Source organism: Lynx canadensis, chromosome C1, assembly GCF_007474595.2.
Source record: "Lynx canadensis isolate LIC74 chromosome C1, mLynCan4.pri.v2, whole genome shotgun sequence".
NCBI lineage: Eukaryota > Metazoa > Chordata > Mammalia > Carnivora > Felidae > Lynx > Lynx canadensis.
In genome coordinates, this window is record NC_044310.1 from 43,388,163 (window position 1) to 43,415,319 (window position 27,157).

The 27,157-nt window shown below is 39.3% G+C and overlaps 1 protein-coding gene and 1 pseudogene across 4 annotated transcripts; both read right to left on the reverse strand.

Annotated features, from left to right (window-relative positions):
* Nucleotides 1–27,086, reverse strand: TMEM59 (transmembrane protein 59). 4 transcript variants are annotated; one of them, XM_030323988.1, is made up of 9 exons: nucleotides 26,820–27,086; nucleotides 22,537–22,569; nucleotides 21,437–21,542; nucleotides 19,361–19,455; nucleotides 16,246–16,398; nucleotides 14,609–14,690; nucleotides 13,713–13,794; nucleotides 10,236–10,344; nucleotides 1–650 (listed from the first exon to the last, which is right to left on the reverse strand). In XM_030323988.1, exons 1-9 carry the CDS (start codon nucleotides 27,006–27,008, stop codon nucleotides 495–497), a joined length of 1,005 nt encoding a protein of 334 aa, XP_030179848.1. In that variant the 5' UTR covers nucleotides 27,009–27,086; the 3' UTR covers nucleotides 1–494. The 4 variants fall into 4 exon arrangements, with proteins under 4 accessions (XP_030179848.1, XP_030179847.1, XP_030179850.1 ...); XM_030323987.1 differs by having other exon boundaries at nucleotides 13,713–13,797; XM_030323990.1 differs by lacking the exon at nucleotides 22,537–22,569 and having other exon boundaries at nucleotides 26,820–27,085.
* Nucleotides 3,517–6,759, reverse strand: LOC115520033 (annotated as a pseudogene).
* Nucleotides 27,087–27,157: the final 71 nt, after the last annotated feature.

Sequence of the window (27,157 nt, forward strand, 5' to 3'; positions counted from 1 at the left end):
TTATTCAAATAAAATTTTAATGACTTCAGTCAATACAACTGAAAATGTAGTGTCATAAAGGGCATTTCCTGCTAAATTTCAAAATACAGCTTGTGGGCCATTTCTGAGCAGAAGCATCAAATCCTACCGAGTATTCAGTTTATTAACTAAGACGACAGATACTATCATGGTAGGAGGAGGGGAAGAGCAATGATCAACTCACACAATTTGGCTAAGAAAAAAAAAACAACAAACAAAACAATGTAAATAATAAAATAGCTACAGATATTAGTAAAATAAAAATGCAATCTCAAATATCTGTCTCTTAAATTACTAGAAAAGAAATTACAGATAAAGTTACAGCAAATACAGTCTTCACAGATCTGGGTAACTTTATTTGCAGTTTATAGTGATTTTTAAGCCCTATATCCAATGAAACCATTTTTAAAAGCTCTATGAGGAAGGGAAATTTAGATGTCTATTACCCTTTACTTTAAAAAAGAAAAAAAAAAAGCTTAAATTTCTGAATGAGCAAGATTCACTTTTGCAGGTAGAGGCCCTGCTTCTTCATGGTCTTCAGCTTTAGATCTAACAACCACAAGAGAGGAAGCTGGATATCTGTTTAGCTTTTGTTCGTTCACAAATTCCAAGTCACCATAGATACTCAGCTTCTGCAAAAGAAAATCAATGCGTATTACAATAGTTAAGAACCTCTCTGAGTACATCCTCAAATAGTAATTTAATCTACAGGTATTTGGTAAAACAAAAACAAAAACTCTACCGACATCCTCAAGAATGAAGAATGCTTTTACTCAATGTTACTGATAAGTGATTCAGCTCCCAATGGATGGCCAAAGAAAACTTTTCCACATGTCCCAGCTTAAAATACATAGAGGTATAGCAACTGAGTATCAAGAAAAATTGCTCAGGTTTCAGTGGACATAAATCTGACATGCTGTGGCCTCCTTAAACCCCAGAACTAACAGGCGCTAATTTGCTCTGCGGCACGGCGAGAGAGATACTTTCACGACCCTAACGGCATTTAGACCTTGAAGCAGTGACCAGGACCGGTTTCAGTGATCTCAAACATCCACATGGAAGAAGCTACCTAGAACAGGGTAAAAGTGTAAAATGTGTGCAGAGAAATGAATGGGAGTATATGGACACTCTGTAACCAGTAGGTATACTGATTTTGTGACTACTCTGAATTCTCAAATTCCAATTAAATATAAGGGTACAACAGAGAGCTTTTCAAAAGTGTTAACTTGATAAGTTTACCATCCAAGTATCCTTTATGAAAAACAACTACTTAAGAAAGTACTCCAGCAAAATAAAAGAATTCAAGAAAGCAAAACACACCGAATACAAGAAACAGTAGCAGTTGAGATGACTTAGAAAATGAGAAGGCTAGAACAAAACAATAAAAGGTTCCATTAAGCAGAGATATTTGGAAGATTCTCTTGGGAAAATTTTAAGTAATTCAGGTTTACATTTGCTTTTATGTGACTCTAATCACCACTGTATTTGGTTCTATTTTGCATATTTACATAATCATATTGTAAATGCTATCTACTGGATTTTAATGTTTTTAATATTTTTTAAAAGTTTTTATTTATTTATTTTGAGAGATACAGAGAGAGTATGATCAGGGGAGTGGCAGAGAGAGAGAGGAAGAAAGGAGAATCCCAAGCAGGCTCCATGCTGTCAGCACAGAGTCTGACGAAAACTCACAAACTGTGAGATCATGACCTGAGCTGAAATCAAGAGCTGGAAGCTTAACCAACTGAGCCACCCAGGCACCCTATTTTTATTTTTGAGAGAGAGCGAGAGAGAGCGAGAGCACACATGTAGGGGTGGGGGGTGGGTGGGAGGAGGAGCAGAGAGAGAGGGGGACAGAGGATCTGAAGCAGGCTGTGCACTGACAGAGAGCCTGATGTGGGGTCTACCGAACCATGAGATCATGACCTAAGCCAAAATCGAACACTTACCGACTGAGCCACCCAGGCACCCCTGGATTTTAATTTTTCAAACTAATCTATTAGAAAAGCACAGAGGGATATATAAATAATTAATATTTACATTTTATTGTCAAGGGTCATAATAACTAATGACAACTGAGAGATAGACTACGGGAAGAAAGGAGAGGGTTAAGAAGTATGAGGAGTTCAAGTAAATCACTAGAAGTATACAAAATTCACATTACAAAAACAAGAGCATGGAGAGACAAGGTGAGGTGGGACAGAGTATAAGTGAACCAAGTTCCTCATTCTTCAGTAGGAAGACCTTAGATGATGTCTGCAGTTGATAAAACAAAAAATGGAAGATAGAAGATCAAAGACAAAAATAAAAATGGAAGATAAAATTAAAAAGTGGCAGCTACTTGGAAAAATTGTTAAACTATTAACTGGTTTATCTGAGAAATGAAGAAAAGGAAGACAATTTAATTCACATGCATTATTACTTCTACAAGTTAAAAAGTAAATTAATAAATATGTATTTGGGTTTTAGGCCTCGTTCTGCCACTAACCAGTTATGGGATCGTGGATAAGTTACTTAAATCTCTCAAACTCAGTTTCTTAACAGAATTTGCATTTAAAAGCTGTGGCATTTACACTGTTTTCTGATTTTCTGACTCTTATCAGACTTAATACTTCAGAACAGCACGGTTTTTGGTCTTTTTTAAGTTAAAAAAAATAATGCTTATTACAGTTTTTTATTTTTTTTAAATTTATTTACTTTTAGAGAGAACACAAGCAGGGGAGGGGCAGAGAGAGAGGAAGAATCCCAAGCAGGCTCTGTGCTGACGGTGCAGAGCCTGACTTAAGGCTTGAATTCAGGAAACTACGAGATCATGACCTGAGCTGAAATCAAGAGTCTGATGCTTAACTGACTAAGCCACCCAGGTGCCCCCTTATTACAGTTTAAGACATATTTACTCTACTTCCCAGGTCTTGGAAGCCTTTATCATTCCATCTTGATCATAATATTCTCAATTGTATCTCTAGTGCCTTGAACAGAGCTTGGCACATATCAAGTTACTCATAAATGTATGTGATATACTAACATGAATGTTATTAGGAGTCTTCTAAAAGCCTTTTTTCTTTGTAGAAAACTGCATCTTATTTTGCAGTTAGAATTCTGAACAAAATAAACAAAACCCCCCACAACATACATCCAAACCTAATGTCAAATGTGGGAAGAAATAGGGTTTGAGGCCCTTGGATACTGCCTTAGAAAGACAGGAGAGGAAAAAACCCACTAGGTATCAGCAGAGGGAACGAGGTAGCCCAGAGCCACTCAGGGCTACTAGGAGAGCCATGGGGACACTATGCTGAGGGCACAACTTCTGCAAGCAGAAACTCCTCGTCTACTTTTTTTTTTTTTTTTTAACGTTTATTTATTTTTGAGACAGAGAGAGACAGAGCATGAACGGGGGAGGGTCAGAGAGAGAGGGAGACACAGAATCTGAAACAGGCTCCAGGCTCTGAGCAGTCAGCACAGAGTCTGACGCGTGGCTCGAACTCACGAGCCGTGAGATCATGACCTGAGCCGAAGTCGGACGCTTAACCAACTGAGCCACCCATGCGCCCCCTCATCTACTTCTTCCACACGGGAGGCATCCTCGTCACCCTCAAGGGGAGGCTCTCATCAGGAAGAGCAGCACTGGGGTCCTGTGCTGCCACTTCATCTGTATCAATGCCCGGGCCTAGTTTGACCATGAGGTAGAGACAGCTGGAGTGGGTCTGGGGATCCTCAAGTGGCAGGCCAGAAGACAGGAGTGGAGTTTCAAATACCAGCGCCACCAGATCCTTGACAACCTTATCATTCTTATGTGCCTCTGCCTTTTGGTGCAGTGTCTGCACAATGGGGTGGTCAGTGTTAAGCTCCAGGGGCTTTCTGGCCATCCTATTGCCCATTGTAGAGTTATCCCAAAGTGCCTGGGATATGATCTTTTCTGCGTTAGCTAAGTGCATTAGTCATAATGCAGCAGGGTGAAGACGTAAGCCTACTGGAAACTGTCACCTTCTTATCCAAGATTTCTTTCATGAGTTTGCAGAGGTTCTCAAGCTTGGCCTTACTCTCCTCCATTTTCTTCTTCTCCTCTTCATTCTCAGGTAGCTCACGCCCTCCTTGGTAACTGAGACCAGACTTTTCACATCAAACTCCTTGAGCTGCTACGTGCAGTATAGTCAGTAGGCTCGGTCATCTACCTTGAAGCCCTGCTTCCACATTTGCTCCACAAGAGCAGAGTTGACAACCTGCTCTTTGTTCTCACCAGTGATGTAACAGATGGACTTCTGGGTCTCCTTCATGTGAGAGACATATTTTGACAGAGAACTCACCTCATCTCTAGACTGGGAGGTGTGACAGTGCAGCAGCTCGGAAAGGAGTTGCCAATTAGTCAAGTCTCGAAGGATTCCAAGTTTTAACTTTTTAGAGATTGGCTCATACAGTTTCTTATAATTCTCCTTGTCTTCTGCCAACTCAGAGAAGAACTCAAGGCACTTATTGACAATGCTTTTTTGCAAATGACCTTCGAGATTTTGCTCTGCTGCATTCTCCGGAGATGTTGAGGGGCAGGTACTCAGAGGCAACCACAACCATGGATGAAGTTGAGATACTCCCATAGCAACTCATCACAGCTGTTCATAATGAACAGATGGCAGATGGAGAATTTGTTATTTTTCTTTTTACTCTTGCTTTCGGAGGTCAAAAGGAGCCCAATAGGGGATGAACAGCAATGCTCTGAATTCCAATTCATCTTCTAGAGGTAAGTGCTTGATTACCAAGCGGTCTTCCCAGTCATTGGTAAGGCTCTTGTAGAACTCTGCATATTCCTCCTGGGTGGTATCATTAGGTTTATGGTCCAAATGGGCTTAGTCTTGTTCAGTTCTTCCTGACAAATATATTTCTCCTTAGTCTTGTTTAATTTTTGTTGTCCTTCCTGCTATCACTCCTCCTCATCTGAGCCTACATCTCCAGTCTTCGGCTTCCCTTCATTATCCTTATCTTCTTTCTCACCTTTCTCTTCCTCTGCCTCATTATCAATGATTTCTCTCTCTTGTTCCTTCTCCAAATAAAGGGTGATAACATAACCTATGAACTGTGAGTGCTTCTTCACCACTTCTTTGACCTGACTCTCCAAAGTACTGTGTCCGGTCTTAAAGTAGAGGATCACTTCGGTAGCCTAGCCAATGGGCTCACCATGGTCTGCATGTACAGTGAAGGAGCCTCCAGCAGAAGATTCCCAAGCATACTGCTCATCATCATTGTGCTTTGTGATCACAACCACTTTCTCTGCTACCAGGGAGGCAGAATAAAAGCCAACACCGAACTGTCCAATCATGGCGATGTCTGCACCAGCCTAAAGAGCCTCCGTAAATGCTTTAGTACCTGACTTGGCAATGGTTCCCAAATTACTTATGAGGTCAGCTTTGGTTATGCCAGCCTGTGTCCACCAGAGTCAGCGTTATGTTCCTTGGGACTGGGATGTCAATTTTCACTTTTTAGCACTGTCCAACTTGGAAGGGCCTGTCAGGCTCTCATAGTGAATCTGGTTCAAAGCATCAGAAGCATTACTGATCAACTCCCAGAGGAAAACTTCCTTGTTGGAATAAAAAGTATTGATGACAAGAAATTAGAATCAGGCAATTTCTGCCTGGAAGGCAAAAGTCTCCATCTTCTCCACTCTTGGTACACTATCTCAGGCACCATAAAGGAGAAAAGCTACATGCACTACAGACCAGGGCGGGCAGGGACTGTGTCTGGCTCACACTCTGCAACAAGGCTGCAAAGGAGTTGCTCAAGAGAGATAAAACCCTTTCTAACTGACCGCCTGAAATCAGAGTATTACGATCTTGAAAAATAAGAAAAAAGGAAGCACACAGATGGGAACACTGAACAGCATCTATATCACCATCTGTTGCAACAGAAAATTTCCCTCTGATCTCTAGGAATGAATAATCCAATACTGCTACATCCTGATCTCACATGTCAAGTTTGACCTTCCTGACAAGGGCCACTATGAATGACGACTCTTTATCTTAAATGGATAGCTCAACAAGAGAAAGCGTCATGCCATGAAATTTCAAAAATGACATAAAAAATGTGAAATAGGAAAAAAGGAGAGAAAAGAGAATCAAAATCGTTATAAATGACACTGCTTCAAGATCAACCAAACAAATGAAATTCTTTGCCAACTCTTTCTGGTCATTATAATCAAATGATAAATGATGAGTACCTACTATGTGCAAAGCAGGCTAAAGATAAATTATTACAGAGCTTTCCTAAATAAGAAAAACAAAGCTGCTCGTAAGTTTCTAAGACCACACTCTTGACCTCTTTACCACAATTTTAAGCTTTGTTGTAGTGACCGAAAAGGAAGCTTTTTATATTTCGTGTTTGAGCTCTCAGATACCAGATCAGTACTGAAGAGAGACTCTCAGCAGACTTAAGATTTCCTACAAACACACAGGATTATATATGTAAGTAATTTAACAACATATAAGTAACATGGCTCACACGTGAGTTATACTTGTGGAACTTAAAATGAAGTCTCCTGTTACTATGGAGAGGGGTCAGAAATAGTTTGTGTTTCAATAATAAAATCAACAAAAAGGCTTTATGAAAGTAAAGTTTTAAAACAGGTGGCTTTTGGCCAAGAAAACCGAGTAATTTTTCTCGTGCTAAGTTTTCAGCTATTTTTTACAGTAAATAGAGGAACAAATACCAGGGACAGAGATATTTTGAAACAAGAAACAAAATATTAACAATACGTATTAAAAATTATTATTATTGGGGCGCCTGGGTGGCGCAGTCGGTTGGGCGTCCGATTTCAGCCAGGTCACGGTCTCGCGGTCCGTGAGTTCGAGCCCCGCGTCGGGCTCTGGGCTGATGGCTCAGAGCCTGGAGCCTGTTTCCGATTCTGTGTCTCCCTCTCTCTCTGCCCCTCCCCCGTTCATGCTCTGTCTCTCTCTGTCCCAAAAATAAATAAACGTTGAAAAATTATTATTATTAAAAATTTTTTAACGTTTATTTATTTTAGAGACAGAGAGAGCACAAGTGGGGGAGGGGCAGAGAGAGCCAGAGACAGAATCTGAAGCAGGCTCCAGGCTCTGAGCTGTCAGCATGGAGCTCGACACAGGGCTCGAACCCACAAACCATGAGATCATGACCTGAGCCGAAGTCGGACGCTTAACCGACTGAGCCACCCAGGTTTCCCAATATTAAAAATTATTTGTGCTGAAAAGAAATCTGCTAAAATGGAAACACCATGATAGTTTTGGATGGTGACTGACTTTTTTGTTTCTTTATACCTACTTTACAAATTTCGACAGTAAATATATGCAATTTGTATAATGAGAAAACAATAGTTAAAACTACATTATTACTTAGCCAAAGTTTGGATTCGCATTACAAAGTAAAGCCTAAGAGCAGAGAATCTAAGCGGCTGTTTTCCACACGTTTTTCTAGAAAATCTATTTTCTTAGAAAAGCACAGGTCCTTTGAAGATGGAGCCATAATTTTGATTGTTAAGGATATGCAGTAGAGTTCTAGGGAGGGGTGAGAAAGTAACATCCATATGGCAGGTATCTGGGGGGAGTATACCAGCTGCCCACAGGACTCTGCGTGGTGCTGATGCCTTAGGTTTTATGATCACAAGCCTTTTGGGGCATATGTGGCAAGAAGTGAGGTGTTTCCCCAAAGAACTTGGAAAACAGGAGAGAAAATTTCTCACAGAATTAAAGCTATACAATCAAAACAAAATTTATCAGAGCAGAGACAACACCTGAACAGAAGAGAAGATCAAGAGTCATCTAAAAGGGAGGGAAAGAGCCCCAGGTCTATAAGATGTAACCAAAGCCACGATGAGAAGCGGTCATCTCCACTAAGTCAAGTAAGGCGATAAGAGAGGAAAAACTATGAAATGTCCACCTATGAACTGTTTGGATAGGAGAGAATTTGAAGATCCTGGCGCAAAAACATGAACCACGTGGTCCGGGTGGTATCTATCTTCCTAGTGTCAAAGAGGTCCCACGGGGAGATCAGTCCTGAGATGAACCACATAATCAACTCTGCTGTTTATGATTTCAGGCTAACTAAAGACACTTCAGGGTACTAGCTTTGGAGTCAGATTCCCCGGGTTTAAATTCTGGTTCCACCACTACTGGTAGGTGACACTGGGGAAATTAAACACTCTCTTTTACAGTCTTCCTACCTGGGAAATGGGAATGATAACAGCAGCCATCTCACAGAGTTCCTGAAAGGACTCCATGTGCCAATTCAGGTAAAACACCTAGAAGGGTGTCTGCGAGAAAGTGCTCAACGTCAGTCAGGCCTGGGGACCAGGATCCAGCTTGTGGTGGACTTACAAAGTACATTCTGCCTGAGGCCAGCCATTCAGTCCTTCCCGGCAATCTCCAGACCAATCTCTACGGAATCTTGGGGATTCCAGACCAATCTCTATGGAATCTCTATGGGGAGTAAGGAGAAGGAGCTGTGCTGACATACAAAAAGCAAGGAACGAAGTGCCACAGGGTGGGTGGGGATCAACAAAGATTTAGTAATAGAGGTTTGTAGCTTTGTTGTCACGAGGGTTTAGAGAGAGCATGGGGCAGCTCTAAAGGAACAGGCCAAGGCATTCCTATGTTACATAAGTAATTTCGGTTTTATCAGGAATAAAAAAAATGATTAAAATATGGACAACAGAACTGAACAAGAACACAAGTAGATAATGTAGCCGGAGGATGTTATTAGTATATTCATATCATAAACAGATGAGTTCTATAGAGATTTACTCATTCTCTAATACTTCCACAGTTCAAGGTTCTTCCTAATCCTAACTTTATTCATTTTGTTTAATTTCCTAAGTTCTTTTAATTAAGTCAATTCCTTACAGTCCGTCACTGACAGCTTATTCTTGCCTGTACTTGGGAAAATTATCCACCCTCCTCTCTCTGCTAACCTATACCTTACTAGCCATTTTCCAAAATTCAGGTCAAGACCCCCATTATCCAAAAGCCCTCCCTGACAATCTCCACACATAGACTGTGCTTTCCTTAACACTTTATACGTTTCCTATTTGTGCCACCTTATTAGCCATGGGAAAGGTGGTATGTATACAGGAAAAAAAACAGGAGTCACAAGTCAAAAGACATGAGCTGAATTCCAGCCTCAATATTTTCATAGCTGTGCAAATCCAGGAAAGTCACCTAGACTTTGTAAGCCTATTTACTCATCTACAAAATGGATAAGAAAACCTGCTCCAGAGTATTGCTAGACATAGAAGATACATGAAAATATTTTGAACATTTTAAAGAACTCTAAATGTTAGTTACCAACATTATCCTGTCCCAGTTTCTAGCTGCTTGTATCACACAGTATCTTAATAAAAAATATGAAATATCATAATCATTACTCATGTGTAACCTTATATTAAATAAAACCTATCTTTAAAAACTACCTTTCTAGTCTATTCAGATAAGGCTATTATTGTTCAAGCACCATGGTAGGCACATCCTAACTATTTATTCGATTCTATTTTAATTTCTCTTTCTTCTTTTAAGTCTTTTTCTATTACACTTTGGAGGCACAGGAAAACTAAAGTTTCTTTCAGTTGGATTTGATGTCAACAGACATTATTATTCTCTACACAGTCACATAAATAACTTTCTTTTCTTGAAAGCTAAGTTGAGTCACCAAATTATAGCCTTTTCCGCAAACAAAAATCCTTTACACAGTTAGGTTTCTTGGGCCAGTTAAATTTTAATTACCAAGGAAGTCACAATCGTCTTCCACCTCTGTCAGGGTTAGATTACAGCACTCAGTAACTCAAAACCAAATACTCCAGCCATGTCACTTCTAAAGCAGCAATTCCTGCTGAACATCTGTGGCAATTAATTTAAAATTTTAAGTAGTTCTACAAGTCTTCCTTCTTACATATCACCTTAGAAACTGGTATCACCAGGTTCTCTCTATGCTCAAAAAATCAGGGAAAGAGAGAGACACCTTACTCAAACCAGCCAACATATGTGTCACTCTGGTAGCATCACAGAGCACTGGGAACAGTGATTCTTCTGCTGCAAACCTGCCATTTCCATGGGTGCCGACACGCATCTGTGTGATTAAAACCACCTAATCTTCTCTCATTCCATTAACAGACAGGCCTTGTTCCTCTAGTTAACAAATAAGGCATTCAAAACAGTAAATCATATGGCTCATACTTCAAACGGCCAAAGGGCTGGAATTAAATTTACCTCAGAGGGAACGTACTGCTCCACAGCCGTGGCAACAGTTGCACAACAAATCCAGAGCAGTACCATCACCGAGAGGACGAGAGTCGTGGTTAAAATCCATCCAGAGTTACTGAAAAACAAGTTAGTCATGTTAAAATTTCCTAATGTAAAAAGAAGGAGATTCTTAATAATTAAAGGCAATCAACCTGACGTATTTAGTTTAATAATACAATTAAAACTTCACATGTACCACCTTTAAAACTATTTGTTAGATTTTTTTTTTAAACATTTATTTATTGTTGAGAGAGAGCAAAAGTGGGGGAGGGGTAGAGAGAGAAGGAGACACAGAATCTGAAGCAGGCTCCAGGCTCTGAGCTGTCAGCACAGAGCCCAATGCTGGGTTCGAACCCATGGACCAATTTACAAAAGCACATCTATTATGAGACATTCTGTACCCATTATAGCATACCTCAGTAAAGAGATAGTTAAATTTCTCTTATGTTTAAAATATAAAATTGGCCAGTTACAAGAATTACCAACTGGAGTTATTTCTATAATTGACCTATTGTTTGCCAAACAATAAAAACAAAAGTCAAGCTATTTTTAAATATCTAGTAGTCCAGTTCTGAATAAACTGATACTTAAGGCAGGTAGTCTGATTTTCACATCTGTGCTCATCCGATACTGCCTGATAAGAGGTCTATACTTACCACTGTAACCCATTTAGTTGATGGTTTGCCAACACTTGAACATGCTAAAGAAAAGGTATGCGGAGTCACTGTGTGTGGGCAAAAGAGGTGGACACTGAAAAATGCACTGCATCTAAAAGCACGGAACGTCTATATGATGTTTTAAGTATTCCAATTTAGAAAGATAACAGTAGACAACATTTTTCATGAAAAAAAAAAAAAGAAAACAACACCCACTTTACATATGCCAGCCCTAACCCGAGTACTAAGGAATTTCCTTCCACGAAATGAGAAGAATATACTTGACATCTGGATTCTAGTGACAACTAGTTAAGCCAGAAAACAGGGGCTCAGTGTACAATCAATCTGCTTCTTCAACTTCCACAATAAAACAATCCTACAGATTCTCAACTATCTCTTCTCTCTTCTGTTCAGGAGTTACCACAGCTCTCCAATCTGATCTTCTATCCTTCACCTAGAAGCCTCTTCCTAATACTTAGATTTGATTACTTGCCTGCTCCTATCTAGTTCCTGTCCACCTGGTTTGGTCAAATCCCCGATTCTCCTGACTCTCCATACATAGTAATACACTTTATGTATTTAGTAGGAAGCCAGCATAACTGGAAAAAAAATTAAATCTGCTACAACTAGCAAAACTCTCTATTCATTATTTAAGACTTATTTCTATTTCCTTTGTCAATCCTCCCTTTGAAGGTATATTCCTTGTATCTGTATATGAGAGATGTGTATGTGTATGTGATACACAGCAATCACCATTGTTGACGGTTTGCATGTCTGTCTCTACCATATTAGACCTGAGAACTCCATAGAGTCAGAGACTGAAATTCTTTCTTTAGGTTCAAAGTCCCTAACACAGTTCTTGGTACACAATAGACTCTTTGAGAAGAAACGGCAAGTGGAAAAATGAGTCGACCTCAATTTCCATTCTAGAAGCTAAGGGTACCTCCATAACAGCTATACAGTACAATAAAAAGCACTGCAGTGAAGAGCCAGATTCCACTGACTGGCCAGGTGATCTTGCATTCATCATGGAACACTCATGACCCTTTAGAAAAGACAACTATAGCAGAAGAGGACAAGTAAAAGATGTAGGTTTAGAAAAGCTAGGTTTGAACTTTAACATAGTGGGTATATATAACCTTAGGGGTGGGCAATTCACCTCTGACCCACCTACTTATCACAGTGTACTGTTCTAACAGCCAAATGAGCTCACTGAGGGGGGGAAAACATTAACAAAAAAAAAAAAAGAGTATTTTTTATTAAAATGTAGAATACTATTATAATTCATGTTTGTGCACAGAAATTTCTAGGCATTAAAACTCTAGTTATAAAGTTACTTCTTTCACAAGTTAAACATTTACAAAATTACTTCTAAAATGTTAGATTTAAAAGAACTACATGAAATATAATGATAAAATGCTAAAGAGTGTAAGTCACCAATAAGCTACCAGGTAGTATACTATTGAGAATAAGCTGTAACTCAAGATTAGGTGATTACTTAGGTTTCCTAAGACCAGCAAACTACAACAAAGATCCTAAATATTAGAGAGAGGAAAAATTGCCCATATTCTGCCAAGGTCCAAAGCAGGTTTAGAGATGAAAGGAAGGGAAAATTTAAAGTTAAAGCCCCATTTTCTTACCCAGTCTTTAAAGAATTTGGTAAAAGGTATTAATTTTTAGATGCCAAATAACCCTACTGATACCTGACAAAACCTGTCGAGAAACTATTTCTATTGTAAGAAATGACAGAAGTGGGCAGTTTAGACTACTGCAGTGTTACACTTGAGACAGAACAGCATATACTGGAGTATACACACAGTGAGGGCAGGCATTGGTTGACCAAATGCTTTGTCTGGTGAGTAGATGATTATCAGTAAGTGCTCCAGGCCACTGTCTTTATCTTTTTTTTTTTTTTTTTTTTTTGGAAGGATGGAGGTGGATATAGGGGGAGAGCTCACATCAGAACTCTATGGAGGAGAAGAAGCATACGTATTTTTTTCATGTTTTTATTTATTTTTCAAGGAGAGAGAGAGACAGAGCATGAGTGGGGGAGAAGCAGAGAGAGAGAGGGAGACACAGAATTCAAAGCAGGCTCCAGGCTCTAAGCTGTCAGCACAGAGCCCGATGTGGGGCTCGAACTCACAAACTGTGAGATCATGACCTGAGCCGAAGCCAGGTGCTTAACCCACTGAGCCACCCAGGTGCCCCAGATGGCTATGTAGATAAAAACAAAATCCAACCCCAAACCATTCAGACATACTTTAAAGCTTATTTTAAACGTCTGGAGAAGCACATTTCTTAACATAATAAATCAAGGAATCTTAACAAGAACAAAAATGCTTTGGTATTGTGAAAAAAACTACCTGCTTGGGTTTTATTACAGTAGTCTATTAACTTTTAAACAAACTAAAATATCCCAAAGTACAAGTTTGGTAGGAAAAGGGTTTTAAAAAAGTTTTTTTTTACTTTTGAGCAGCTTGTATAATTTTTTCATATTTTACTTATTTATTTTGAGAGAGAGGGAGAGTGTGTGCATGCACGAGTGGGGAGAGGCAGAAAGAGAGAGACAGAAAACCCCAAGCAGGCTCTGCACTGTCAGTGCAGGGCCCAATGCAGGGCTCGATCTCACGTACCAGGAGATCGTGCCCTGAGCTGAAATCAAGAGGTGGATGCTTAACTGACTGAGCCCCCAGGTACCCCAAATATAATTTTAAAATAATAAAAAGGAATGCATCTGCTACAAGCCAGATTCTATCTCCTCTACATATAAATAAACAGGAATACGTACAGAGAGAGACATCTTAAAAAGCCATCACTTTCTCCATCTTCAAGATAGTTCCTATGTGTTTGAGAACTTCTCATTTGCAGATCTGCTGAAATAACAAGGTACAATTTATGATATCCTGTATCCCAAGAGCTAGCCTCAGATGACTACTCCTAGATACGTTCACTGTACAGACACCCAGTTGTTTTTATAAGTGTAATCTGATACGTTGATAATGAATGCAAGTTCCTCCGGCACATTAAAAACCAAATGGATATTCTACCACGTTATGGATTTCCTATTTTATTTCTAAATTCTTACTGATGTTGCTTTCTGTTTAATTACATTCTGTTTAATTCTAATTACAAAATAATTAGAAAATTAATTAAATCAGTATCTAAAATAAGGTATGAGCCAGTACATTTTAAAAGGTGAGCTCAGCTTTAGGTTGATGTTTTATATTCCTGTAAGTTAAAATTTATTTCTAGTCTAAAAGTAAATAGAACAGGAACTCACACCTTCGGGCTGATTTCACTGCTTGGTTAGCATATTACGAAATATCACAATATCTTACTAGTTTATAGTCAAAATATCCTTCAAAGCCAATTACATGTTTTTATACTATTGGTTCTCAAAGTGTGATCCCCTGACCAGCAGCATCAACAAAATCTGGGAACTTGTTAGGAATGCAAATTCTCAGGTCCTATCCCAGATCTAGTAAATTGGAAACTTGGGAAGTGGGGCTCAGAAATCTGTTCTAACAAGCTCTCCAGATCCTAATGCAAGCTAAAGTTTGAGAACCACTGTTTAAGAGTTATTTGTTCACTTTCTATTAGTGTAAGAATAATCATACAACTAATTCCAGACCACAACCAGATTTGCTAATGTTGTTATCCCAAGCTACTGGAAATAAAACTTACAGGACATTTTGCTTAGCGACGATTCTTTCAAATTTGTAGGCTCTTGCTCCAACTGTGGTGCATACTGGATTTCTGGCTTAGACTAAAATGATAATGAAAGCAATTAAGCCATTTGTACTTCTTATGCTTTTCTAAGTAACAAGTTCTATAACACATCATCTGTATAAACATTCGAATTGAGAAAAAGTAACAGAAGTATGGTATAAAAAATAAAACACATTTACCACAATATATTTTAATTGCACTTCCTAAACATCAGATCGAGTGCCTTGCAAAGAAACAGACAGATTTCTGGCATCATCAAGTATCTAGTCAGTTTAACTTTCTGACAACATTAAAAAAATTAAAAAGCAGGGACAAATGACAACATACTGCATTAAATATCATACCCTGCAAAAATGAGTTCTAATTCTAGTTGAAAAAAGAATAATTTAGCAGGCTGCTGAAATTTTGGGCTACACTAGTATTATCTCTATTTTTCTCATCTGAAACATTCCATTCTTCCCTCAGTATGAGTAACTCATACATTATAGCTAAACACTCCATACTTTACATCCTCTATGGAGCACAGACCCCCTGGAGAGGGGGTTTCTCCATTGTAGTTACACTTGATACAAAGAAACAAAGCTAATCTCACATCCAATCAGGAATGAATGAGGGCTCTACTCTCACATTCAACTCAAGCTTTAAAAGCTAATTAGCTTTAGGACACAGAACTTATTCACAAATTTAAAGAGAAAAAAGTCCTTCTGTGTTTTACTTATTACCAAATTATGTACAGAGGACCCAAGAACTCAGGATAGTGCTAAAAAATTACATGGTAGCCTTACAGTGAGCCATTCTATTAGCAATATTAAAAGGTTTACTTTATTACATGGGGTAAAGTGCCACAACATAGTTTGTGGTACACTTGAGGAATTTAAGTACCAAATTAAAAGGAAGATAGCATGGTAGGGTGTGATATGCGCCTGAGAGCGAAAAGTGACCTGTCTTAAGTCTAATTCTGTTACCTACTGGCAGGGTGATCTTAAAAAGTTAGACTGTTTCCTTATCAATAAAATAGGGATAATACAACCTCAGGAAGGTATGCAAAGATTTGAGATAATATATGTAAATGCCTAGTACCTAAGAACCTTCAAGAAAAGCAGCTATTATCATCACATCACATGGTAAATAATGAGGTAGGAGAAAAGTTACTTCTCTAGGAGGCAATATGCTTCTTTAACAAGCTCTTACAAGAATTATGAGAAAAAGCACTATAAAAAGCTAAAAATTATGTCATATTGCTTTTCTTTAATATCCGTATGTGATATATAGACATGCCATTATTTACATTCAAAGTATATTTATTATTCTTATCTCTCATATCTAGTGGTTTCATTTCATCAATTTAACCACTATAAAATTTAGAAGACTCAGAATTCTTGTTAGATAAGGATCAGCGGGGCTTCCACAGGCTTCCAATGGGTAGACAGAAGAATAAGTCACACTGTGCCCTGATGCCCAATGTTTTAATGTAGGTCAAATTAGTAATTATTATTTGATGATGTATATGGCTCTATGCCAAGACATTCATTTAAGACATGTACATTTACTCTTGTCAGTATTTAGATGAATCTATGAAGCATAGTCATTACCTGGAATATCACTATTTTTCCATCATCAGCTTGAAGATAGAAAGTCCAGGAAGAGGTTATGAAGCTCTGTGCAGAGTCCATCATGTCACTCCAGAATGACCTTACCAGAGTTAGAGGGAAAAGTAGATGCATTTTTGGCATCAGGGACATGAGCTTCAAAAAATAAAATAAAATCATATATTATTTTTATATATGTATATTCAAGAGAACAAACTTAATCAACATTCCTCAAATCCTGATTGAGACAGAGAATAAAAAGTTAAGTGATTCTACTAGCATTAAACTCTTAGTTATCTATGCAAATTAACTGTGATAAAGCTTATTATCCCAGGCTACTTTATCACCAAACACACATATAAACTACCTGTCACCTCTATCAGGCTTTTGAATTAGGTCCCAAAATACATTTTGGAGAATCTTAAGATTTGATTAAAAAAGGATTAGCAAGGACTCAAGAGATAGAAGGGGGAGGGAGAAATTATACCATCCTCATCTTTGATGTTTTCATGTAAAATAAATCATTCTAGGGGCGACTGGGTGGCTCAGTCAGTTAAGCATCTGACCTCAGCTCAGGTCATGATCCCACCATTTGTGAGTTCGAGCCCTGCATTGGGCTCTGTGCTGACAGCTCAGAGCCTGGAGCCTGCTTCAGATTCTGTGTCTCCCTCTCTCTCTCTCTCTCTCTCTCTTCAGATTCTGTGTCTCCCTCTCTCTGTCTTCAGATTCTGTGTCTCCCTCTCTCTCTGCCCCTCCCCTGCTCACACTTGCATGCACTTTCTTTCTTTAAAAAATAAATGAACATTAAAAAAATTTAAAATAAATCATTCTACAATGAACGCTGATGGAAAAGGGGAAGGAAAAAAAATCAATCAAAAGAATATATGCATAAAATGTAAGACATCTGATAATAGGGCAGAGTGAGGGGAGTATTTATGGGCTATATATATTCAGCTCCTAATATATAAGCTACTCATTTTAACATTAATTGGTTTCATGTCCCCATTCCCCCAGTTCTGACTTCTTTGCTTATTTATTAGCAGCAGTGGGCCCCTCTAGAGCACGAGTATGAGATACCATTTGCTGAACTCTAGAGATAGCTTTCGTTCTGCTGTATTTCAAGAGAGGCATTACGGGGTAAGAGATCAGTTTTTAGAATCAAAAGACCTATATTCATGATCCAATTTCCCCACTAATAGCTGTGAAATCTTTCATTGATTAATTCACCAAACAAGTATTCACTGAGATTATAAATTTTAGGATATCAGGGACCATGTGTATTTTATACATCAACGTACACCTGTGTTTAATCTGTGTAATCTATATAGGACAGAGGTTAAAAATAGGGTAATACATGTATATGGAGAGAGGCACCTAACCCAAACCAGAGTGAGAGGTGGTTAAGGCTTCACACAGGAAATGACACCTGCCCTGAATCAAGGGGATTCAATAGAAGGATGGAGAGTAGAAGAAACAGAAGCACGTAATAACTCATCATACTGTAAAAATTAAGAACTGTCCACTACGTATACAATTAAGAGAAAAAAAAGACTCTTAAAAATTAGAAAACATGTGGGGCGCCTGGGTGGCGCAGTCGGTTAAGCGTCCGACTTCAGCCAGGTCACGATCTCGCGGTCCCTGAGTTCGAGCCCCGTGTCAGGCTCTGGGCTGATGGCTCAGAGCCTGGAGCCTGTTTCCGATTCTGTGTCTCCCTCTCTCTCTGCCCCTTCCCCATTCATGCTCTGTCTCTCTCTGTCCCAAAAATAAATAAACGTTGAAAAAAAAAATTAAAAAAAAAAAAATTAGAAAACATGTTTAACATTAATCATAATAAAAGAAACATAAATTTAAACTACCTTAAAAGTGGTACATTTTCAGGAGTCGGGGAAGGGGGGAAGGAGGAAAGGAGTGGGTATGGGATTTCTTTTTGGGGTGATAAAAATTCCTGGAATTAGACAGTGATGATGGTTGCATAACTTTGTGAATATACTAACAACTATTGAATACTTTAGAAGGGTGAATTTTATAGTATGTGAATTATACCTTGAGTTAAAAAATTGGTAAAATTCCACAAAGAGCAATTTTGCTCTATTTCTCAAAATTAAAAATACAGATACCTCTTACTCAGCAATTCGACTGGTTTTATTCTATTCGTATAAGTGTGCAAAGTAGGCAACATCGCTTATAAATGAAAAAGACTAGAAACAAGGTACATTTCCAAATAAGAGACTGCTTAAATAGACACATCTATAATGGATTATGCAGTAAAAAAAAAAAAAAAGAATGACTAGACATTCTTTGTGTATACTTGTATTTTTAAAAAAGAAAGAATATCTGTTTCCTTGTATATGTATAGAATACCTGTCTTGGTAACACTTGCTACATTAATGGAGAAAAACTGAATGATTAAGAGATACAGGGGTACGAGATATTTCACTACATACTCTTTTTACCTTTTGAGTTCTTTACCATGTAAGTATGTTTCCTCTGAACAAATTTTTTCCAGTATGTTTGGAGGACAGAGTATGAGGGGTGGGGAAGAGAGATGACATAAGAGAGGAAATCAGGAGCCAGGCTGTGATAAGTGGTTTGGACTTACTCCTGTACGTAATGGGAGGTACTGGTACTGAAGAATATAATATAGGAGAATAACATGATGAGAGTTCCATTTAGAAAATAAACATCTGAACAAAGACTAAAGGATGGACTAGAAGCGGGTAAAGTGGGAAAATAGTTTGGAAGTTTAGTAATACAGATGAGAAATAGTGATGATTTAAGGAAGTAAGGCAATAGCAGTTGGGGTGGAAAAAAATGACTCTGAACTATCAACTTCTCTGAGCCTCAGTTTTTTCATATGCAAAATGGGGATAATATAGTGGACCGAGAGAAAAAACAAAAGAGATTATGGATGTGAACAGAACTTTTGGAACTTTTAACAGTAAAGCATTATACAAAAGTAATTATGCAGTTGAGTTTTCTATTTGCAAACATACAATTTGTTTGCTGAAAACTAATTATAAAATATAACACTAAAATAGTATCAAGTGGGCGATAAACACTTCAATACAAGTCAGTGCAATTTAAGCAGGCAATTTTGAAAGGCAGTATTGTTTCGTACTTGTTCTTGTCTCAGTTCAGCGAATGGCAGCTGATTCTGGCAACCAAGATGGCAAGCATATTGCTCATCAGATTGGGAATATGCTTCTGTACATGCTGTAAAAGAAAAACAGTCAAATTACAAGGAAAAAGAGAGAGAGGAAAGAAGAAAAGGAGAAAGAAGGAAGAAAAGAAAAGGGGGAAGGATAGAAAAGAAGGGACTTGGCATTTTATATAAAAATTTCTTATACTTAAAAAGCACAATATGAATTCTCAAATTTGGTAATAGTAGCAAATATATTATTTTTAATAAGCCCCATATCTTCTACCTCTCACATGTCTGATGTTTCGGGTATAAATCTACTGATTACACACTCAGGCTCAGGCTATATGATAACATTCATAATAAGGGAATCCTCACAGCTAAGGCTGTAAAGTGGAAAAAACACAGGTCTGGCATAAGTTTTGGCTCCATACACACTTGGCTGTGTATGTGACCTGGGCTGAGCTGTTTAACCTCTCCAACTATTGACTTCTATATTTTTTAAATGGAAATAGCATCACCTACTTCATGGAGTTGAACAAAACAATATATTTTAATGATCGACACAAATGTATGATATTACTGTAAAGAATTAGATCATTTCACTGAGAATCAAGGGTATTCCCACGGCAAGGAAAAACAAAACAAAGCAATCAGCCTAACACCCTAAATTCTGAGAAACTGAACTTAGAAAATGTTCTATAGTAGGATTCTGAAGTTGAAATGAGTATATACCCTCTCATTTAGCTCACTAGAGCCATTTCTTTCCTGTGACATAGAACACTTTACCACTATAACAATCTTTTATTTCTTTCCAACCCAGTCATGCATTTGTAATATACTTCTCAAAGGTGTTAGATCATAAACTGAACTGCACTAAGCAAACAGAAAGATGGCCAGTTAGGAGACTGAGCCATAAAAAGTAAGGTTATGATACCAAGGAGACTGGATAGGAGTCTTGGTATAGTGATAGGGAGAAGAGAGGTACTTCCTGCTACACTGAGGAAACAGCATGATGTAATGAATGGAGAAAATTCCATTACAGTTCTTTAAAAAGTTAAATGTCAGTTTTGTCTCGATTACAGGCTTCTTTTATTAAACACATCTCTTTCAGCAAAAGGTAAAAACAGTGGTTTAAGAGATGACAAAGACTTTGGTTACTTCTTTTATTGGCATGACCCACAAAGAATACACTATTAAATAGTGAGTCAAAGGCCTGATTCAGTAAAAAAAAAACCAAAAACTTGGAGCTAAATTAACTGACCTATGATTGAAAGGCTTTGGAAAATTATACTATCCACTGAAAAGGTAGTGATGAATTATGAGAAGGGTAATTACTACTGCATTTAAACCAAATGCTTGGTTAAACAAAGGTGTCCTATCCATAGTACAAAATAAATATTGTCTCAACAAACAGAAGTATCCCCTACTTTTCGGAAGTTCATAGCTATTTTTGCTAACCAAAAGAAATCAAAAGAGGATTTGTGCTTTTCAAAAAAGAAAGCGAAAACAGCATCCAGCAAGTGTTCCGCAGTGAGCCCCCACAGAGGCAGCGCACGCTCAAGCAGCAAGAGCGGCACCACCAACCTCCCTCCCTGGGAACTACGCTCAGCATCTCAGCGTCAGGCCACCATGGCTTTGAACTGTGTGAGCATCTGTGTTTTATCTTGATTTATTTTGTGCATCCGTTAGCAAGATGTGTCCTAAAGTATCAGAAAAGCCTAAGAGAGGTTATTTTTTGGGTCTAAAAGCACTCAAAAATTTTTCCATGTAAATTAAGGGGAGTTGCTTTGCTTTATGCCATTGTGGCTTATGAAAGGTTTCATAGGAACACTCTACTTTCATACAGCGGGGACTCCTACAGATGAAATTTAAAGCCCGTGAAATTTCTAGCAGCTGCTGCTACAACTCTGACTTCATAATAATTAAAATATGCACGAAATTAGTTTAAACAATATGCTTGCCATTTTCTGAGGAAAAGACATAAAGAGCATAACATAACCCAAAGAAAGCAGAATGTTATATATTGCTGATATCATTAGCATAGCATCTTACCAGATTCACATTCCATTTTGGTCCGATTTAAATCAATTCCATCATCCACAAATTGACAAATTGAAAACAGCCTGCAACCTCTCTGACATGCATACAACTCCTCTTCCTAGGGAGTTCAAGAAGAAGGAGGATTACCAAAAAATAAAACAGTACTTTTCTCTCAGGGAAAAGAAGGTCAAAAAGAAAGCAAAGTTAGTAGGGTTTATTATAAACGGTCCAATAAAATTTTATAACTGAAAGAAATATGATAGGAGCCAGGTGATTGATACCCAAGACCTTTGCCATATAAAGAGGCTTTAGTTTCTTATTTTAAAAGTGACACCCAAGAAAAAAGCCTACTGGGTAAAAGTATCACCTTTTTCCAATATTCCAAGGTCACATTTTATGGGGAAAAAAATTGGAGATAAAAACAACAGTGACATCATCAGAAATTTAGCAGAGGTGGAAATGAGTGAGCAAGTACCTTAGGATGAATAGCATACTTCTGCCACATAAATATTTATACAAATCATCAGGCTTCTCAAGAAAAAGTAGTATGACTGGCTTCACATAGCAAATAGTGTCATAAAGGCCCCCACAAAGTGAGGCACACAGCTATAAAAATGCTTACATGAAAGGGTTATTGAAACTTGGCTTACTTTAACTGAAAACACAAACGAGAGCAACAGTGTGGCATATGAGAAAGGCCTTTAGGATCAGCCAGACCTGGACTAAAATCCTCTGGGCGAGTGATGCTGCCGAAGTTACTTTACCTACTTAAACCTCAGTTTTCTCATCATAAAAGGGGATAATAGCTATAAATGATCTCCAAACCCCTCAACAATGCTGGAAGATACCTATTCCTAGTATAGTGGCTGGGACACAAATGGTTCTCAGTAAAGGGTAGTAGTGTTAATCATAACAGATTTTTAAAACAAAACAACGGTTGCAGGCATCATTGTAAATCTATGGGAGCTCAGGACAGGGTAGATTTTTCATTACCAGAAAATGTTAGCTGCTTAATAAGACTAATGACGATGTCTTCAATAGGTTTTTCTTAGAGGAAATATATACAGTATTGGAAACAAACCGGTACATGTGGGGGAACCCCCTCAACTTACTGTGTGATCCACTGTGTACAAATTGGCAGGCACCTAATAAGGAAGCAAACAGCATGTGCATATACTAGTTAGCAACCAATGAACACAAAGGTATGCATTTCTTTCCAGTAGAAGGATCAGTAAAATTTATGCAGCAGCAACAATCCATTAAGAAGAGATGGCTGCAGTCTAATATTAAGCAGTTGTTATCAGACGACTTTGAAGGTGGCATATATTTGGACCTCAGTTCTAGCTGCATTTACTGTTAAGGCGAAACTGAAAGAATTTTAACAATTAAGATAAATTTCATACCTGAGTAGCTTTTGCAGCTTTGGAAAAGTGGAAGAATTCTCTTACGTATTTGGAGTACACGTTTTCTTATATTGCAGAGGAAGCCTGAGCTCATTAGTAGGAGCTATATTGCATGCCATCTCATTTTCAGGTATGTTTTCTTTTGTTAAACCAAGCCAATAAGCCCTCCAGTCCCATTTTCAAAAGGGAGTATGGCATGATGAAAAGAGCCAGGGTCCAAGAATCGGTCCTGGTTTGAAGCTCAGCCTCACCACTTATTCTGTACAATCCTGGGAAGGTGACAATTTCTCTCACAGTCTCAGTTTCTTTGGTTGTAAGCTGGGGACAATACTCTTGAATCAATCTTATGATGGGGATTATATATTTTATATCCACAACATCATGAATATTATGCTATACTATCTAATAAATAGACACAACAATAATATATTCAACGAGTACCCACAATGTGCCAGGCACCACGCTAACACCTAAAGTATTATACAATATCCAGCACAGAGTAGGTACTCAGTCGGTAGCTATTAAGAATCCTATCCCAGGGGCGTCTGGGTGGCTCAGTCGGTTGAGCATCCGACTTCGGCTCAGGTCATGATCTCACGGTCCGTGAGTTCGAGACCCGCGTCGGGCTCTGTGCTGACAGTGCAGAGCCTGGAGCCTGTTTCGGATTCTGTGTCTCCCTTTCTCTCTCTGACCCTCCCCCACTCATGCTCTGTCTCTCTCTGTCTCAAAAATAAAAGAACGTTAAAAAAAAAAAAAAGAGGGGCGCCTGGGTGGCGCAGTCGGTTAAGCGTCCGACTTCAGCCAGGTCACGATCTCGCGGTCCGGGAGTTCGAGCCCCGCGTCGGGCTCTGGGCTGATGGCTCAGAGCCTGGAGCCTGTTTCCGATTCTGTGTCTCCCTCTCTCTCTGCCCCTCCCCCGTTCATGCTCTGTCTCTCTCTGTCCCCAAAATAAATAAACGTTGAAAAAAAAATTAAAAAAAAAAAAAAAAGAATCATATCCTTATTCCAACTAAGTGTTTCATGTACTACATAATATTATTGTTCTAAGTAAATATTTCATGCTCTGTGTATCTCAAATTATTGGCAAACTAATCTAAAATATATCTCCTCTGATTTAGAGCACAAGGAAATGGTGCTCCCCACCAAAACAAATACCAGATAAATAATTAGAAGGCACTTCAATGATACTATCTATAGAATATACACATTTTCTTTCCCAGAGCTAAGTCGAGCTAACTATTCTCATTATTCAGCACCACTGATACTATAGGTACCAAACGGGTTTTATGACATATAGCAGAAGAAATAACTACCTGTTGTCATCTGTTAGGCACTGTGATAAGAGTGCCACATACATTATCTTTAATCATCACACCAGCTCTGCCAGGTGTCAGGGTTTTGTTTTTGTTTCTGTTTGTTTTTTTACAGCTGACAAAATGAAGTCATGAGAAGTTAACTGATCAGCAAAAACACACAGTAAAAGTGGAGCTGGGAATGGAACACAGGTTTATATGGTTCCAGAGCCCCCACTCTGTTTAAAAGCAACCAGGCTGCACGGGATGCCTGGGTGGCTCAGTTAGTTAAGCATCTCACTGCGGCTCAGGTCATGATCTTGCAGTTTGTGGGTTCAAGCCCTGGATCAGGCTCTGTGCTGACAGCTCAGAGCCTGAGCCTGCTTCAGATTCTGTGTCTCTCTCCCTCTCTCTCTGCCCTCCCCCCTGCCACTCTCTCTCTCAAAAATAAACACTAAACAACAACGACAAAAAATGACCAAGCTGGTTCTAATTAGTTTTGTTGTTAACATAGGTCTCTCCTATTTGGATCCAGACAAATGACACAATTGCACTGCTGAGGAAAGTGAAATGGTAACTACATAGTAATTTTAAAATAATTACTTACAAACAGGTCAAGTGTTCTACTTTCTTGCAACAAATAATTAATTCTGAAAAAGAGTCATTAAAATGACCCTATCTTCCAGTTGCACATACCAGGCTAGAAAGGCTATGTGAGCTTCTAAATTCATCTCATTTGTGGTAACACACAAGGCTTTTTCCTGAACTGCAAAGCACAACAATTCAGAGGGCCAACAGAAATCAGTGAAGTAAATTAAAAATTTTAAATATAACTTTACTAACAGAAGGCAGCACATTGTAGCCAGTTTTAGGACTGAATTCCTACTACTCCACTACTTCTTGGCTATGTGGCCTTAGACAAGTCACTTAACCTTTCAGAGCCTCAACTGTAAAGCCCTACTTTGCATGCTTGTGAGAATTAGGGATAATGGGTGTAACTCTCTCATCACACTGGCTCACAGAGAGTAGGCAGTTAATAGATTTTAAGTTGATCTAACATACAGGGAGCCAGATGACTTAGAGTTCCTGGTGAGAACAGCTTTAATAAATAAGCAAAAATGACTTACAGATATCACATCAATTGTTAAAAATTGTTAAACTGTGGATATTATAAAAGTACCTGAAGTTTCCAGAAATGTTTATATTACTTAATTACTCTCCCAGCATTCTGGGTCACACTACAAGTTTGCTAGGAAAAGCTCAAAAAGGGGGGAAAAAAAAACCACAACCAAACACTAGGTTACAAAATAAGTCTCCGCCCAATGCCAGGCCAAATCAATATTAGTGAGTTTCCTCAATCTTGATGAGAGGTTTACAAGCAGAGAAGAAAGTAATGTGTTTAGGGGCAGTACACACTGATTTAAGCCTGGAAGTCAGAATTTCTCATTTCTCTCTTGATTGCTCTATCAGTGTCTGAAAACTTTAGGGTAATCTCTCCCACACTTTTTCTTGAAAACATAATCCTCATGCAATGTAAAATCCTGCAGTAAACAAGATATAGGGGAAGTGAAAGCATTTAGAGCTTTTCATTTCAAAGACCTTAAAGTATTTTGCCAATAAGAAACATCTTAAACTTCAGTAACCCTGTCCTCATGGTCACTTTGTAGTCTGAGAGAGCAAACAGGGCTAGCCACACAGTAAAGCCAACAGCACAGAAGAGATGAAGGGAAAACAAGGAGAAAAAGGCCAGAAACATGAGCAAAAGCTCTTATAAAAAAAGCAGTGGGGGGAGGGGAGCATAGATCCAAAATTACATATGGGAAAGGGTGGGGAGTCGCCACGCAATTGACCATGTCGAGTAAACAGAGTTCCTAAACTGAAAAAAACAACTTGAGGAGTGGAATGGAATTAAAGGAAAGGCATCACAGACGGGTGCACAAGGAGTGAAAGCTGGGTCACTCCCCTCCGTAAACTGGGACCCTGACCCCCCCCCCCCCGCCCCAGGGGCAGTCTCATTTCTATACTCGCTCCACAAATTCCCCCTGTCTTCTGCACTGAACGGTTACGTTCTTTGAATGCAGAAACCTAACTGCTTCTTCTCTAAGCCATCCCAAAGCCCTAGTGGCAGCGTCTTGCACACAGTAATTCAACACAAGCAGAAAGCCCTTCCTGGGCGTCTCACAACTCCTAGGGCTGACTTAATACGTTTCATACCACAGTGGAATTGTCTACTTGTCGGACTCCCAGAACAGACTGTGCGCTCTCAGCCCGGAGAAGCGCTCAGTAAACATGGGTTACGAACTAATCTTTTGTGGGTTTGCATATCTGCTCCTCCCCCGCGACCGTCCCTTAAGCTCGTTGAAGGTGAAGACCCTGCATTAATCATCCATACCCTGCATTAATCATCCATATCCTCCTCCCCAGCCGCCTCGCAAGCTCCAGAAGAAAGAAGTCCTGTCTTTTTCATCTTTGAGTCCCCCCGGCCCATATTATAGAGTAGATGCAGCACAAACTTCCTATTAATTACAGCAGGAGCGGAGTATGGGGTAGAATTAGGGAAGAAAACAGGAGCTACACAGGTGGGAGACAGAGGTTGAAGGGTGTGGGTTCGACACCCAGGTTCCCAGAGCTGACAGATGTGCGGGACAGCGGAGATGGGCAACCAGGGGAGGGTTGTAGCCCGGTTCGGACGGGCCCTACCTTGGGGTAGGTATGCAAGGGGAAGGTCAACTGACAGGCCCGGTGACAAGACGCCGTATCACCCAAGATCGAGTCAAACGCTTCAGCCGAAGCGGTCCCCGAGCCTCCGGCCAGGGCCATGGTCAGCAGCAGCAGCGGCGGGAGCCCCAGTTGGGCCCTGACCCAGAGGCTCCCCTTCGACGCCGCCATTTTGTTTCCCTCTGTCACAGCCGCTCAGCTTGTTGCTGTTTTCTTTTCAGGTTTTCCTCCGCCTTCCGGGGCCAGCCCCTTCCCCGCCCCTCAGGCCGCCGCTTCCGCCTCCGCCGTCTCCTCAGCTCCGCCCTGAGCCCACCCCGCGC